Source organism: Anoplophora glabripennis, unplaced genomic scaffold (assembly GCF_000390285.2).
Source record: "Anoplophora glabripennis isolate ALB-LARVAE unplaced genomic scaffold, Agla_2.0 scaffold242, whole genome shotgun sequence".
Classification (NCBI taxonomy): Eukaryota; Metazoa; Arthropoda; class Insecta; order Coleoptera; family Cerambycidae; genus Anoplophora; species Anoplophora glabripennis.
The window spans coordinates 129,389-147,178 of NW_019417087.1; the positions used below are offsets into that span (position 1 = coordinate 129,389).

The 17,790-nt window shown below is 32.6% G+C and overlaps 1 protein-coding gene across 1 annotated transcript; it reads left to right on the forward strand.

Annotated features, from left to right (window-relative positions):
• The first annotated feature begins 1,693 nt into the window (after window positions 1-1,693).
• LOC108905984 lies at window positions 1,694-6,577 on the forward strand. Its single transcript, XM_018709095.2, has 3 exons — window positions 1,694-1,774; window positions 2,997-3,147; window positions 5,504-6,577. Exons 2-3 carry the CDS (start codon window positions 3,007-3,009, stop codon window positions 5,624-5,626), a joined length of 264 nt encoding a protein of 87 aa, XP_018564611.1. The 5' UTR covers window positions 1,694-1,774; window positions 2,997-3,006; the 3' UTR covers window positions 5,627-6,577.
• The last annotated feature ends 11,213 nt before the right edge of the window (window positions 6,578-17,790 follow it).

Below are 17,790 nucleotides of genomic sequence, written 5' to 3' on the forward strand. Positions count from 1 at the left end.
TAATAATTCTATTTAGTATAATTTAAAAGAAACTGCATTTCTTTAAGTCGACTAAAGTATTATTTTCTTGAAATCGTAAAAATTTCGTTACGCAGAATACTATACAGTGCACAATAGAAAAGATTCTTATAAATAATAGTACCCCAAAACCCTTAATTTTTGATTTCGATATATAAAGATGTTCAAAATTAATAAAAATATATAAGGAGTAACTTTAAATGAGGACCATGCTTATACAGACACTAACTTTGACATTTAGAAATGCATAAGTTTATTTTGTCAAAAACAAAGACCTTATCGTAAACTAATAAATCTGAAACTAAAATAAATGTAATAAAATGAAACGGAGACATATTTGGTTAATACTTTTTCGCCGAATTAATGTTGTTTTTTGCTCGCCTAGCGCCCTGTTGTCATATCACATATATTTTGTTACTACTATAGTGATAGAATAATAAAGTAACTGCTCATCTTAGTGTATTTCGTGAGGGTCTTCGTTTTTCTGAATATCTAGCAGCAAATTCTCTACATGTTATTGACATTACTTAGTCACATTATCCATAAATAACAAGCAAATTAAAATAATTCTCATTTGTACAATTTAAACGATTCCCAGGCATTTTTATGTAAATTTTCAGCAAAAACTATTACAGACATAACAATAATTTGACAACTAACTTGACAAATGTCATGATATTTCAATTGTTTTTAAAGTGTTTCTGGTCATGGCCAATTTGACAGCAGGTCTGATACGAGAAAAACTGTCCAAATATAGAAAATTGCAAACAGCTCTAAAAGTAGTAACGGCAACCCTAACAATGCTTATATGGCTTGAAAGGAAATTTCAATCTGCATATGACAGAGTAAAAAAATACAAGGTGTTCCATTTAAGTTCACAAAGTTATAGCTGTTTGAAATTATCAAAATGTAACGGCAAAAATGAAACACCTAGTATTAAATGTTTTAATTTGTTGGTATACCATAATGTAGTGTTGCCTTTTACAGGTACCAAAAATCCGCTTGATATCACGCTCTTGAAAAGAGTTACTAGTATCTTCGCGGACACTTGCAAATGTCAAATTTTTTCTTTAAAATTTAAGATCTCGAAATCTATAACTCCTAGGTATAGGGAATATTTAATAAAGTAACCCTCAAATTTCACGTAGAATCCGAAAATGCAAAAATATATAGGATGTCCCATTTAAAATAACAAGGTTAATGTACCAGAAGTATGATAAAGTTCTAAACATTTTAGCTGTGTTGGTCCTACTGCCTTTGCTAGGTTGCCATATTTTCGGATTTATAAGATCAGTACCTTCCGAGATATCGATAGTGGCGATTTCTGGTGGGACACCCTGTATATTATTCAAATATCTTATCTTCCGAAAAAAATTGTGGTTTTTCTCAACTATCCTGCGAAATAAAATTATGTTTTACAGACAAATTATTTTATTTAATATTTTATAAATTCTTTAATTTCTTTGTTCTACATAATCTGAGATAAGCAGCAAGACGGTGTTATAGAAAGGTACCGTTGGTGGAAACGGGCAACCACTTGTTCAGGAAACTAAGAAAACAGTTCAGGGGAGGACAGGGTGCTCCCCAACCCTTCGAAGATGCGCAACACCCACACGCTAGTGCCCTTACTATAAAACGTAGAATTTGGGACGGTTCAATTTAGTTCTGAGTTGCCACACAAACCACTATATTGTTATTTTCGCGCTATTCACCCAGTTCGTTTGTTTCGTAGCTGTAGACGAATTATAAATTTATTGTAAGTAATGAAAATACGCTTTTTAAGTAATTATATACTTGTTTACGCCAGTATAGTTACGCATTTCTTTAATTTTAATGTAAATTTAGTTTTAAAAATTTAGGCGAGGCCTTTTTGCAAAATAACCGGAAAATAAGAAATTAAACAAGAAAAGAAAAATTGATTGCATAAAATTCTAACAGTTTTCGAGCTTAAAATAATAAGTGAAGTCGTAGAATATACGGAAAATCCATTTTTGTTGCAAAAATACGAAATTTGTATTTGAAAAACTGATGTTGAAAGTAACTCCAGCTTGATAAAACGTTGTGTTCTAAATGTTGTACTGAATGGTTGTAAAAATATTACTTCGATTATTTTCCATTGAAATTTTGTATAATATATTATTTTATTTAAGTGTGAATGTTAGTATTTTTACCTTCGAGGTGTTATGAAAGATTTTAATTTTTGGCGGAGTCGCCGGTGGAAATTGTAAGCTTCCCGTATGTGATTGTGTTAAATGTTGCTGAATTATAAGAATTATATTTTTTTACGGTCAAAACTAATGTCAATATACCTAGCTACTTAAAACTTTTGTTGATGAGTACAATCACAACAAATTTTATATGTAGTTTCCCATGTTTCAAATTCAAAAATTCAAAATTGAAAATATTTATTTTGTTATTAAAAAAAAATGTAACAACCAACATATTACACAACAACAAAGAAAACAAATACCTAAAAAGCTAATTTGTCCCATTTTGTAGTTTTTTCTGATACATTAAAAATAAAAAGATTTTTGTATATACGAGTATTGTACATATACAGGGTGAGTCATTAATAATGGTACACAGCTTACTGGCAGATTGTTAAAAATATAGCGATTGAGCTAAACATGCCTTAATCAATTGTTGCTTATTTTCGTTCTACAAGGTGTTAAAGTTGAAAAAATATTTTCTTTTTTTTATCTATATTTTAAGTATGTATGGACCGATTGTTTTGAAAATTTGTAGTTTTACGTTTTTCGATTTTTCGAAAATTGTATAAGTTTGACTTCTATCTCCAAAATACATTCAATTGTTTTTCTAGGTACAGACTTGAAGTCATATGAAAATTTCCTAAAACTTTGGCAGCAACAAATGAAAATTTGACGTTTTTTTTAATTAAATTTATGTTCTCGTCCGCACGCAGATCTTTACCCCGAGGAATGTTACGGAAAATGTTAACGTTCTCGATTTATTTTCAGTAAATCCGATATGTTTTCAAGGAGTTTCGTCATCAGCGCCCTCTTCGTCATCCTCAGCGCCATCCTCCTGGATTCCCAAGCGGAAGCTCGCTATCTACCCACCAGGGCTAATGGAGAAAGGGTGGACAAGCTCCGCGAACTCTTGAAAGAAGTGAGTAAGATATACAGGGTGAGTCGCATAACATTGTCGTCCTTTTATTTCCAAGAAATACCTGCTTTCGAAAATTACGTACAGCGTAATGTTGGTGCGAACATGAGAGAAATCAAAGAAAAAGCGTTAAAAATAAAAGCACAGTGCTTTTCTAAGTATTCGAAGGCAATATCCTTTTGTTATGAACAGCAGAAGAAGAAGAGTTGTATTAATGCCTGGAAAAACATACATAAAAAAATTCAGCTTATGATTTGTCAATAGGACGATATTACTATGGACCGTTCTTGGCACTGTCAACTTAGTAACATAATAAGATATGACAGAACTACCAACGTAAATCTAATGAAATTCCTAATTTTGAAATTTCCAGTAAAAACGTCATCGTTCCCCATTCTAATATTATTTTGAGGATTGTCGATGAAATATAATAAACAGAAAAAGTAATTACACCAAATGTGAAGTATTTTTTGTACATATAACGTTTTATATACAGGGTCTTCTGTAACTCTGCAACTGTAAAATTTATGAAACAAATGGTCTTAAAATAAAAGTTGTCTGGAATCATGTGGGCAATGTAAAGAAAATATTTTTACTTTACAGGGTGTTCCCTTTCGAGTGGGCGCTACATAACTTTGTTATTTTAAATGGAACACCCTGTATATTATTGCATTTTTTAATTCCTTGGTTAATATTAGTTTATTAAATGTATACGGTGTTTAATACTTACCGTTTTCGAGATAATCAGTTGTTTTCGAAAAAAATCACGATTTCAGCTATCATTTTTTCAACTGGAATGACCCATATTAATTGTCATGGGTGAATACAAAATTGAATGCCCTTTCGACTGGTATCAGGTTGTCCATACTTATCTTTAACAGTTTTCCAGAAAAATCAAATTCTTTTCTAAAACAAGTTTATACAGGATGTTAATGATAAGTTTTGCCAAACTTTAATGGCGTAAGTATTTTACCGATGAAAGTAATCAACTTTTGCCCTATAAAAATTTTGGATAAGACGCTTCCCTACGGAGATACAGGGTGTTAAAAGTTTCAAATATTTATATTATTGATAAAAAATGATAAAATTTGGGAGATGAAATTTTTTTGGTAGAGACTATTTTTTCATGGATAACGCTTAGTTATTGGGAGAGAGGGGAACCTTTTTTGAAAAAAATCATACGCCACTGCTTTTTTAAATAATTTTGTGGCAATAAAGTATTCTTGTGAAGTATTCATACAATTTACTGGCTTTTAGGTAATTGGGAAATCAAATAAGAAGATACTTAAGTACTTACGTAGCTATTTATAACTTTCTATTAATTGCTAAATGTGTAACAATAAATTCAATACAATATTGTTGAGAGATTTCAAAACACTATACAACGCGTTTTGTGTGTTGCAAAAAGCTTTCTTTTATGACAGTGAAGTTACAGGAAAAATAATATAAATATTTGAAACTTTTAACACCCTGTATCTCCGTAGGGAAGCGTCCTATCCAAAATTTATATAGGGCAAAACTTGATTATTTTCATCGGTAGGATACGCCATTAAAGTTTAGCAAAACTTATCATTAACACCCTGTATAAAAGTGCCATTACTTTTACTCTGTGGATTCCCCAACTTTTGTGGCTAAAATTTGGTGTACCTATCCTGTAGAATATTTCTACTGTCGAAACAAACTACTAAGTATACTTTTTTAAATGATGCTAACACATATTTTTCATTTTTCATGAACAAATTCTTTCTACTGATGTAGTAACTAATAGATAAAGGAAATAAAACTCAGAGCAAAAAAAATTAAAAGTGTTAAAAATAAATGGGGCCCCAAATTGTACATATTATTACTCAACTAATTTCGACTACATTTTCTTCTTCTTGAGCAAGAATTATAATTATAGACAATATAAATCATGTGATGTGTAAATTATAACTATAGGCATTGGTAACAAAACAACCAAAAAAATAAAAAATATATTTAAATATCATTGGAAATAAATAGGAAGATGATCTTATGTGACATTCAGGTAGTGATAGATCTCATTTCATCATTCTCAAATCATTGCATTCTCGTGGCCAATATCCCTACGATATTTGTTGAGACACAATTCCAAGAAGACCCCTGCGTCGCTTTCTTGGAATTAACTGCAAAACGACTGTTCTGCAAACAGAATAACAGTTACTTAATTCAAATACACTTAGATTAAACATCTGGGTACTATTGAATTTATCGTATCTTCACTGATGATGACTGAAGAGTACGAAACTTCGATCCGCACAGTGAACCGACATTCCCGAACAGCATGCTTTGACTGCGAGTGCTTTACTTCAATATTTCCTTACGCGTGCTATTTTTTTAGTTGTTAGAAAGCGAGATCGAGAAGGAAGAGATGGGGGACGTCCCAAGATGGCACCCAGAGAGCAAACTCTTCTACAAGAGGGAAGCCCCAGAGGTCCAGACCCAGCCACTCCCCCAACAATAAAACAATTGACGACCTGAGCAAAGAACACGGACAATACGATTTTCGGAGAAATGTAAATAAGAATTAAATATAACAAATTTTAAATAATATTTTGATTAATGTGAACAATTTAATAATATGTATATTGACAAGTTGAGAGCACGAATATGATTCCAAAAACTAAAAAAAAATGTAGCACGTTAGATAAACAATGTGCAGAGTGGTTTTTGATTTTGGCAAACGTATATATGATAAATGTATTTTTTGAAAATAAAATTAAATTATATATCTATATTAAAATTTAAAGTATATATTTTCTAATATAAAATAGCATTTATTTAGAGTATTAGAGCAAATATTATAGGTATAAGGATAGACAAAGGCGGTTGATGCAATTTAATAACTATAGTAATATGTGTCTTAAATCAGTAAAAGCAAAAATCTCTCTGTACATTGTTTAATACAAAAAGAGGCATTATTTTACATTTTCCTAGGGCTTAGAGGTATTGTTTTTTTTTCATATTGTACATTTATATCACATTTTATTTAACTTTAATGTAAGTAAAATATAAATCAGTATTAAATTGATGTTAGCTAGAAAATAGTGCCTATAGTTATATATGGTGAAAACAAGCATACTTTTCCATAATTTAAGAATTTCTCTCAGCAAAATTAATAAAACCATTTTTAATATTTTAGCACATATTTTCGTATATTTAGTTAACGTAAGTATAATTGCACTTAAATTATGGAAAAATACGGCATGTTACCTTCTTTATAGAAGTAGTATTAGAAAAATATATAAATAATATATTGTACCCGTCCTTAAAAAAGATCTTCTCAATTTGTCATTATATGGGGTTAGGTCAATACGACGGTTTCAATTTTTAAAAGCAATATTTTGAAAAACGTTTTAATACAATAATAATAAATGTGATTTACAATGAATGTGTCTTATAATAACAAAAAATGTGCATGGGAATAAAAACTATTCAAATTAATAGTTAAAATATGTTTTATTATCATTATTCATTACCAAACCGTCAAATCTATGATTCTTTAACACGTTGACTGCGACATAATCTCAATGTACTTTGTCCGTGAATGCGATACATATCTTTGGGAATATGTAACAAAACTTCTTCTGTGTGCAGTACATATCCCTGGGAATATGTATTTTTTTTTACATTTGACCTCTATAAAATTAAAAGTAACACAATTATTGCTATAAACTTGCATGTATCTGTAACTATACAGGGTGTCTCATAATTAGCTGCCAATTCTGAACAGGCCGATTCTATGATCAAAACTAAGTAAAAAAGTCCATATGAATATGGGTCCGGAAATGCTTCCTAAGGGCACAGGGACCCATTGAAGAGGGAGGAATGGAAATCATTTTTTTGCAATATCTCTCAATCGCGTTGTGATAAATGAATGAAATTTGGTATACACAGCTAAATTTTGATGAGCAATTTGATGGACTAATCCATTTATTTCCACAAGGTCCATTGGGGTGGGTACGGGGGGGCCCTTGGTACTTTGCGTGTGTAACTTTTTCATCTTTGACTTTTTAACAAATTGGACAGCAAATTCCGTTTTCCCGAACTGTTTTACGTTAAAAAGGTACTCTTGTTTCAAATCGTTATCTTTAACGGTTTCTGAGAAAATCGCTCTTGAATTAATCCCACTTTGGTCAATTTCATAGTAATTTAAACAAAAAATAATAATAATAATTTAATACGTAATCAGTAATACACATTATTGATGTAGAACAATTATGATATGATGATTTGTTTATGGCTTTTGCGATGGTAATGCTGCGCGGCAGAACGCGAGTACGGCAGAAGGTTTCCAAACAGAAGGCTGACATCAAGGAGGACATTCCTCACTGTATTCCGCAATTTAGCTGCAACCGTCACTTTTCGAAGGGATCATAAGATGGAAACTTAATTTTGATAACAGACAACAAGCTATTTTAAAAACTGTTCAAAAAACCCTCCACCTTCTCTGATACAAAGTCTTGCCCTACGTGTAACACTTCTCGAAGCTATTAAGATGCTAAAACGGTTTTGACGAATTTCATTGGCTGCATCATTGATACGCTGCAGCAATTCCTCACGGGTATCGACTTCGGTGGCGTAAACTTTTTGATTTAGATATCCCCAGAAAAAGAAGTCCAGCGGGGTTAGGTCGGGAGAACGCGGCGGCCAAGCTACCGGTCCGTGCCTCCCTATCCACCGTCCAGCGAAATTTTCGTTTAGGAAATTTAGAACATTGCGACCACTATGTGCCGGGGCTCCATCGTGTTGAAAAAACATGTTACGTCGTAAATTTAGAGGCAGATCATCGAGAATTTGGGGAAGATTTTCTTGAAGTAAGTTTAAATAAAGATTTGAATTGAGACGTTGTGGAATTTCAATAGGTCCAATCAGAGTGTCGTGAATTATTCCCGCCCATAAATTTATGGAAAACCGTTGCTGGAAGTTTGTTCTCCGAACAACATGTGGGTTCTCTTCTTCCCAATAATGAGAATTATGAAAATTTAATTTTCCATTTCGGGTAAAAGTAGCTTCGTCACACCACAAAATTTTGGAAGCTTGCTCGTTGTCCAGCGACAAAATCCAGCGACAAAATTGCATACGTGGCGCAAAATCTTCTGGTATCAAGCCATGTACACGTCGATAGTGATAGGCATGTAGACCTTGTCGCTTTAATATTCTTCCAACCTGAAATGTTAGTAGCACATCTAATCAATTCTGTTAAGGAAATCTTTAAGATATGTAGTACCGTTGGCCGAGGAACATTTATTTGCCTTGAAATGTTCCGTATGCTAGTCGTAGGATCTTGTTCAATAGCGTCAAGGACCTCCGCTTCCCTATTAATCCTGGGACGTCCTTGACCCGGTGCCTTTCGAAAAGTGGCGGTTGCAGCTAAGTTGCGGAATACCGTAGGGAATGTCCTCCTTGATGGCAGCCTTCGGTTTGGAAACCTTCTCCCGTACTCGCGTTCTGCCGCTGCAGCATTACCATCGCAAAAGCCATAAATAAATATCATATCAACTAACTCTTGTCCCGTAAACTCTTCCATTTTTTTCGCTTAGAACTATTAAATTGGCAATCGGGTTGACAATACTTTGACATAAGAATACCTTGATAATTTTGTTTAAATTACTATGAAATTGACCAAAGTGGGATTAATTCAAGAGCGATTTTCTCAGAAACCGTTAAAGATAACGATTTGAAACAAGAGTACCTTTTTAACGTAAAACAGTTCGGGAAAACGGAATTTGCTGTCCAATTTGTTAAAAAGTCAAAGATGAAAAAGTTACACACGCAAAGTACCAAGGGCCCCCCCGTACCCACCCCAATGGACCTTGTGGAAATAAATGGATTAGTCCATCAAATTGCTCATCAAAATTTAGCTGTGTATACCAAATTTCATTCATTTATCACAACGCGATTGAGAGATATTGCAAAAAAATGATTTCCATTCCTCCCTCTTCAATGGGTCCCTGTGCCCTTAGGAAGCATTTCCGGACCCATGTTCATATGAACTTTTTTACTTAGTTTTGATCATAGAATCGGCCTGTTCAGGGTTGGCAGCTAATTATGAGACACCCTGTATATCCTAGGATACTAATGTTTTCATTCGCAGTTTTGAAAAGAAAAAAATAGAAAAATCATTATTTCTAACTACAAAACTAAAAACTACAGATTCTGCAACTTTCACAAGATACAGTAAAAATGTGATTATTGAGATTCGCATATTTTTTATAATGAGTACATTCCCCCCGAGGTATGTACCGCAGTCAACGTGTTAAGTTTTTCTAAGACGATTTATCAGAAACTTTCTAAAACTTAGAAAACGAATACACGCATATACAGGGTGTTCCTTGGAAAGGGCGATGAAGGGCACGAAAATGAGTAACTTTTATTAAGCAACTACGAGTCGAAAAACTTTTAATTTTCAAATGGAATGACCCATATTAATTGTATGGGTGAATGCAAAATTGAATGCCCTTTCGATTGATAGAAGGTTATCCATACTTATCTAATAACAGTTTTCCAGAAAAATCAGGTACTCTAAAGTCCGAAAAAGTAGCTATGTAACAGCGTCAAGAAGGCCTTACAAAACCACTTTTCTCTCACATTTTATCAGGCCTGAGACTGAGAGTATCAATATTTACTGGCATGTGGTTTGATAAACAACAATAAATCACTAACACCAACTCAAACAAAACGCAAAACGAAACAAATTGAAACTCGTAACACAACAAGGAGAAGAATACTTATATCGCTGATTTACATCAATTGCCCGAAGTGTCCTCCATTTTGATTATTACACAAACGAATTCGGTTTTTAAAAGACTGTTCAATATTAGTCAACATGTCTTGCGTAATTTTTTAAAATGCTACTGTAATGCGATGCCACATATCTTCAGCGGTAGCTGGTGGTGTAACGTAAACTTTGCTTTTTATAAATCCCCATAAAAAGAAGTCGCAACTTGTCATATTTGGACACCTTGCAGGCCAACTCACTGGTCCCCCGCGCCCAATTCATCTGTTGGGAAAAGTTTCATGTAAAAACTGACGAACACTGAGGTGGAGCACCATCATGTTGCATCTACATTCTTCGAAGTGTGGCTAAAGGAATGTCGCCTAACCAATCTTCTACAGTGTTTGTTAAAAGGTTTAAATAAACAGGTTNCGCGCCCAATTCATCTGTTGGGAAAAGTTTCATGTAAAAACTGACGAACACTGAGGTGGAGCACCATCATGTTGCATCTACATTCTTCGAAGTGTGGCTAAAGGAATGTCGCCTAACCAATCTTCTACAGTGTTTGTTAAAAGGTTTAAATAAACAGGTTAAAAAAGAATGATCTAATGACATGGGTTCCCTAAATTGCTCCTCACATGCACACGTTCAAAGATCATCGTTGGCTATGAGTTGTCCAAAATTGTTGAGGATTTACTGTCTCATAATAATGGCAATTATGACTATTAACGAAACCATTTTTATGAAAAGTAGCCTCATCGGAGAACATGACCCGTCTAAAAAAGTCATCATCTTGATTTAACATCTCAAGTACTCACTGACAAAACTCCAGTCTCCGCTGAAAGTCTACTTTTAGTAACTCTTGGTGTAATTGGATGCGATAAGGATGTACTGTGCTGTGCTTTTGTAAAATCCTGTGTATTCATGTTGTACTAATACAATTGCATGGCCTCCTTGACGCTGTTACATAACTACTTTTTCAGACTTTAGAAAAGAACCTGATTTTTCTGGAAAACTGTTAGAGATAAGTGTATGGACAACCTTACTTCATAGGCCAGAAAAAAGAGCTGGGAAATGAGCATTTCGCGACTTTTTGTTTCGGCAAGCTGAATTTATCACTATATATGCTAAATATTATGTACAATAACATATTAGTTTCCACAGTCATAAAAATGGAGGGAAGATTGTTTACAGGGTGGTCAATTGTATAATTTTTACGTAAATTCACGTTTTTCGCTTATAACTTTTTTCCGTTCATTCCCACGAGAAAACAGTAAAGTACTTTTTTTAAAAATATTGATTAGATCAAAAGTTATAAATAGAAGAAATTTATTTATGACTTTTGAATAAAACATTTATAAACTGCGTTATTATTACCAGAACGTTTTGGCATCGCACCCTCTCATTCCTTATCAGTCTAATAACAGGAAATCTGGAATCGGTAAGTTGAATAGTTTACGAGTTATGGCTTTATAAACAAATTAACTAATTATTAGTCTGGACGATCCCGAGCATCTTCCACAATAGCACTGTTTTTTTTTCATGGTAGACTTCATAATAGTGCATTGAAATCTATCATTATTTTTTTTAATTTCAAATTTGCAACCTGGAATTTTTTTTTTAGCTTTAGCCAAAATGAAATATACCACGCACGCGCGTGATATAGTTATATATTATTACATATTCGGAAAGCTTGTGAAAAGATCTTTAAGTTAAAAAAAAATCGTCAAGATTCGTTGGAAAACAACGGTGTTACAGACTGTCAAATATATTATTTTCAAGCGAATTTCGCCTTTTTAACGTCAGGACTATGAATATTATCGTCATTTTCTTCGGACTCGCTGTCGTTCGCTTCCACCACCCTTCTACCGCACCACGACTCGCCGAAAAATTAAGCGACCCTCTGACTTTTAACAATATTTCTTATGCACTTAACATACTTCCACAAATAAAATATTTTTATCTGGGAAAGTACTCGGGTTGCCGGTTATGACAGTATTTTTTTTTGCCGCTACCAACCTAATTTGTTTAACAGTAAGCCCTCAACTTTGATAGTCTGTAACTCCGTTGTTTTTCAAGGAATCTTGACGATTTTTTTTTTAACTTAAAGCTCTTTTCATAAGCTTTCCGAATATGTAATAATATATAATATATCACGCGCATGCGTCGTATATTTCATTTTGCAACTAAGGCTAAAAAATAACAAAAATTCTAAGTTGCAAATTTGAAATTAAAAGAAAAATGATAGATTTCAATGCATTATTATGAAGTCTACCATAAAAAAAATCAGTGTTTGGGATCGTCCAGACTAATAATTAGTTAATTTGTTTATAAGACCATAACTTGTAAACTATTCAAATTACCGATTCTAGATTTCGTGTGAGTAATTAGACAGTGATAAGGAATGAGAGGATGCAATGCCAAAACGTTCTGGTAATAATAACGCAGTTTATAAATGTTTAATTCAAAAGCCATAAATAAATTTCTAATGTTTATAACTTTTGATCTAATCAATATTTTTTGACGCTCGAGGGTTAATTTTGTAGGTCTTTTGAAGACGAAAAAAAAGTACTTTACTGTTTTCTCGTCTAAATGAACGGAAAAAAGTTATAAGCGAAACACGTGAATTTACGTAAAAATCATACAATTAACCACCCTGAAAACAATATCTTTCTCCCATTACGATTTAGACGTAGAACAACTGATTATCTCGAAAACGGTAAGTTTTAAACACCATGTACATTTAATAAACTGTACCTAATAATAACCAAGGAATTCAAAAAAGCAATAATATACAGGATGTTTCATTTAAAATAACAAAGTTATGTAGCGCCCACGCGAAATGGAACACCCTGTGGAGCTAGAAATATTTTCTATACATGGCCCACACGATTCCAGGCAACTTTTATTAAAACCATTTTTTTATAAAATTTACAGTTGCTGAGTTACAGAAGAATCCATTTTAGATGGAACACCCTGTATAACACTATACTGCAAACTTTACGAATCAATAAAAAAATTAAAATTTTAATTAAAAGCCTGTGTTTTCAATCAAAATTACCTACTTCTTGCATGAATTTTTGGACACCCTTTCTTTACCATATTTCCTTTGTTTTAAGAGTGTTTATTTACATTCGTAGGAAAATATCGTTCTGTGACTTTTATATAAGGTTATTACTACAGTGTTAATCTGAGTAAAATATCTAAACGACATAAAATTTCTTGTATTAGGACCTAATCGGCTTAAAGCAATTAAACTTTTACGATTCCAAAAATTAGAGGCTTTTCATAAAACTAGGCAATTAAAAATCAATCGGACTTTAGTAGGAAAGCAGGTAGGTAAAACTAAGTGGATAAGAATTTATTGAACCAGTAAATACACTGGTAATTCTACATCGAACCATCCATTAGAATTTTGATTTTGAAGGCGATAAGTTCAGTTTGTTAGAAAGAGGGTGTAAAATTTCCATTATGTTAAACCTTAGAGTAAGTAATATCCAAAAAAAAATTAAATAGGCCGGAAATTTTGATATTTTCTGTTAGTTCAGAAATCAATCTTGTTTATTTAAATAAAAAAACAAAAATCATTTATTTGCTAGTATTTACGAACTCTTTTTTAATTTTAGTCCTGTTAATTTTAAAAACTATAACTCCTCCTTCCAGTTTATTTTCTTTTATAATATTTTACATTTTTTCATAATATCCAAGTCAGAGAATTATTGAAAAAACAAATTATTTTTTTTTGCAGATTATCTTTATTATCTTTCTATTCTTTGTGGCAACAAATTCTGTCTCGGCAAAAAATGAAGTCGGGAATGACAGACCGAAAAGGCAACTGTGGGATTTTTTCACACCAAACTTAAAGTTATACAAAGTTTTCAACAGCGACAATCCAGACGACACCTTAGCTGAGAAATTTCTGGAAAGTGACAGTCAATCAATATACATGTACCCGCTTGGTAGTTTCAACATCTATTTCCCACTGACACAAGACGATGAAGATTACAGCGATTACAATAATATTGATTACGCTGAAGAAGACAGAAGTATTTACGAAACTATGGTAGACCCCTCCGATAAATCTTACGAAGGTAAGATGAATAATTTTCAAGTACTTATTTTTTTATTTTGGCAATACTCATATACAAAGTAAATTCATAAATGTGTTCATACAGGGTGTCTAACGGTGACGACCTATTAGAATTATTTCAGAGACTACTTCGATTTGAATATTGAAAATTTGGGATACCGGGTTTTCGAGCATGGCCTTCTCAACTAAAATAATGGCGTCCACGTACCACTTCCGATTATACCGAAAGTCGCCATTAACTTGCTTATTTTAAATGTAACACCCTATTTATTATTGCAATTTTGGATTCTACGTGTTATTTTAGGTGGACTTTTATGAAGTTATATTCCTAAAATTAACCGTTTTCGAGATATTTCCTTTTTTTCAAAAAAATGGAGATAGGAGGGATAGCTAGATCCCTAAGCTTTCCATCCATACTTTCAAAGCGGCTTAATTGCATACAGGGTTCTAGAAATTTAATACCGAGTTTAGTTATCTTCAAACCTTCATAAGTCGGTTTTTCAAATGGAACACCCTGTATGTTTTTCTATATTCTGATACACAATTTTACTTTCTTTCGAACGGTATAAGGGATCCCTATACCTATCTCTTCTAGTTTTTAATTTATCTACTATTTTTTATGTAATCACCTAAAATCATGTAATTTCTTGCGAGGATAGCTGTGGATTTTTTAGCAAAACTTGAAAACAAACAACTAGTGTCACCAGTTATTTATTATTATTTATTCACATACGTCGCAATGGGATACTAACCAGAACATTTACAGTTTTTAATGAGACATATCCCAATTTTCCACCAATAAAGTTAAGAAGAATTCTAAAGAATCAACATACATAGTAAGTAATACACAATTTTAATTATATATGTTGATAATAATAATGCACTAACATAAAAAAAATGACTTAAAAAGTCATAAGTGTTCAATATGACCTCCACTTGTGGATTCTAGAGATAACACCATCAGCCACCGCTTTTGCTATTTCAACTGCAGGTAATTCATGGAACGCTCTTCGTATTCGAGCAATCAAATCCTCTTTTGAAGCAACGGGTGTAGAATAAACTTTATGCTTTATAACTCCCCAAACAAAAAAATCTGATTGAGTGAGATTGGGCCAATTCCACGGTTCTAGTCATCTCATCTATCTATCTTCAAACATTTCCGTCAGCTGTTGATCGATTTGATTGTGACAGTGAGGTGGAGCTCCGTCTAATTGATACCAACACTTCCTTAGTTGGTCTAAAGGTATATCATCTAGAAAATCTGCCACAACCGTTTGCAAAATATTGAGATATCTGTCGGCATTGAAATTTTCTTCGTAGATATGGTAAGAAATTTGGTTATCTTTAATTAGACAAAACACATTTACGCTAAATTTATTTTGAAAGTGTCTTTCCCGGATAACATGAGGATTTTCAGATGACCACAAATGAGTATTATGTCTATTAAAAATACCTTCTCTCGTAAATTTTGACTCGTCTGTCCACATAATATGTTGCAAAAATTGTGGCTCTTCTTGGTATCGCACTAACATCGTTTCACAAAATTGTACACGTTGCACGGCGTAACTCGGATGAAGTGCAGAAAGTAGCTTAGATTTGTATGGATGCATGTCATTAGTTCTTAGCATCATGTGAATGGACGCTCGTGAAATGCCTAAATCATACTCTGCGGCACGAGTTGAGGATTCTGGATGAACATTAAAATAGGCTAGTACATTTATTACATTATATTCATTTGAAATTATTGGTTTTGGTAAAATTCTTTCTGCACAAATTCGACCATACTCCAGTTGATTTGCTAAAATTCTTCTCAACTTTTTTCTGCTCATTGGTGGCAAATTTGGATGTCTCATTAAAAACTGTACATGTTCTGCTTATAATCCCATTGCAACGTCCGTGAATGAATAATAATTTTAAAATATCACCATTTGAAGATGTATTGTTTTCCATTTCTTATAAACCCATAAACACTAAATTAAACTGTCACTGCAAGAGACTAACAAACAAATTGACATTTTAGTCGTTTGTTTTGAAGTTTTGCTAAAAAATCCACAGCTATCCTCGCAAGAAATTACATGAGTTTAGGTGAATACACAAAAAATAGTAGATAACTTAAAAACTAGAAGAGATAGGTATAGGGATCCCTGATACCGTTCGAAAGAGAATAAAATTGTGTATCACAATATAGAAAAACATAGAGTTTGTTCCAATAAAAAAATGACTTATGATCGTTTCAAGTTAACTAAACTCGGCCTTAAATTTCTAGCACCCTGTATGCAATTAAGCCACTTTGAAAGTATGGATGGGAAGCTTAGGGGACTAGCTATCCCCCCTATAAATATTGTTGCTTTATCTTTATTACTATAAAATACGCATGGTTTGAAGCCAGTCACTGTTTCTCTCCATTAAAAAAAAATAAATATCTCGAAAACGGTTAATTTTAGGAATAGAGAAACTTCATAAAAGTCCACCTAAAATAACACGTAGAATCCAAAATTGCAATAATATATAGGGTGTCTCATTTGAAATAAGCAGGTTGATGGCGACTTCCGGTATAACCGGAAGTGGTACGTGGACGCCATTATTTTAGTTGAGAAGGGCATGTCCGAAAACTCGGTATCCCAAATTTTCAAAATTCAAATCGAAGTAGTCTCTGAAATAATTCTAATGGGCCGTCACCGAGAGACACCCTGTATACTTCAAATAGCAGTACAGTTTAGCGCGTAAAATATGTAATTAATTGTTTTTTATTCGACAATATTAGGAATAAAAGAGTTAAATTTAAAATCAATTATTATAATGAATATTTTCATAGAAAACTTTTTAAGAATATCTGTAATATTTACGCATAACGTAAATCACCATGCACTAAGATAATATGTATTTTCAAATTCGATCCCGTAAAAAAATTCAGCAGGGTAGGGTTTGATGGAGTTATACTTTGCAAAAATATACCTTTAAATATTTAAGTATTTCTACGTACTAGTCCGATTAAAAATTGTTTTTCAAAATCCCTTCTGAAATAGATTCAGGGAGGTGAGAAGAGATGCCTGTAAAAATCTGAACTCTTTATATTAATATTAAGAGATCGCGCATCGTGATTTTCTATTTTCCATTTAAATAACATGGGAAAAATTATTTTTCAATTTCAGAATTTTATATCTTAAAAACCAATAGACGGATTTAAATGACCGAAACATATTATTGTGGGGAATTGAACGTTCTACAAAAAATGTCCCCTTATCATTTTTTGATAAACCTACTTTTACAAAAGTTATTCAAATTCAAAGTTAAATTTATGTTATAATTACACTTATTTCTACAGTTTCAGGTAAAATGATTAAAGTTATCATGAAATATTAATAAAAAAAAGATTTCTGTCCATAATATCATACTCAATTACAAATTTCGTTGCAGCTGTCGTTGAAAATGAAGAACTCAAGAATTTGGAATCATATCTTCAGTATAAAGTTCATCGACCTTCAAGTGAGCTGTCAAAAACAGGTGCCGTCAAAACTGAGGATGTATTAATTGAAAAAAATACACTTAAGAAACTCGATAATGAAGAAGACACATCCAACAATAATACTGGCAAGAGTATTAATGATCTTTCCATTGTGATTACCCATACAACTAACAATAAAACAAACAATAATGATGAAAATCCTGGAATAAAAGAGAACAGCATTGCAGAAAAATTAAACATAACTGAAGTGACTGACAATATGACTGTTACAACCAATCAAGATAAGACAGATTCTGTTAAACTCTACGAATCTTCGATATTGTCAAATATAAGCAGTATTCCCTTAGTAACTGT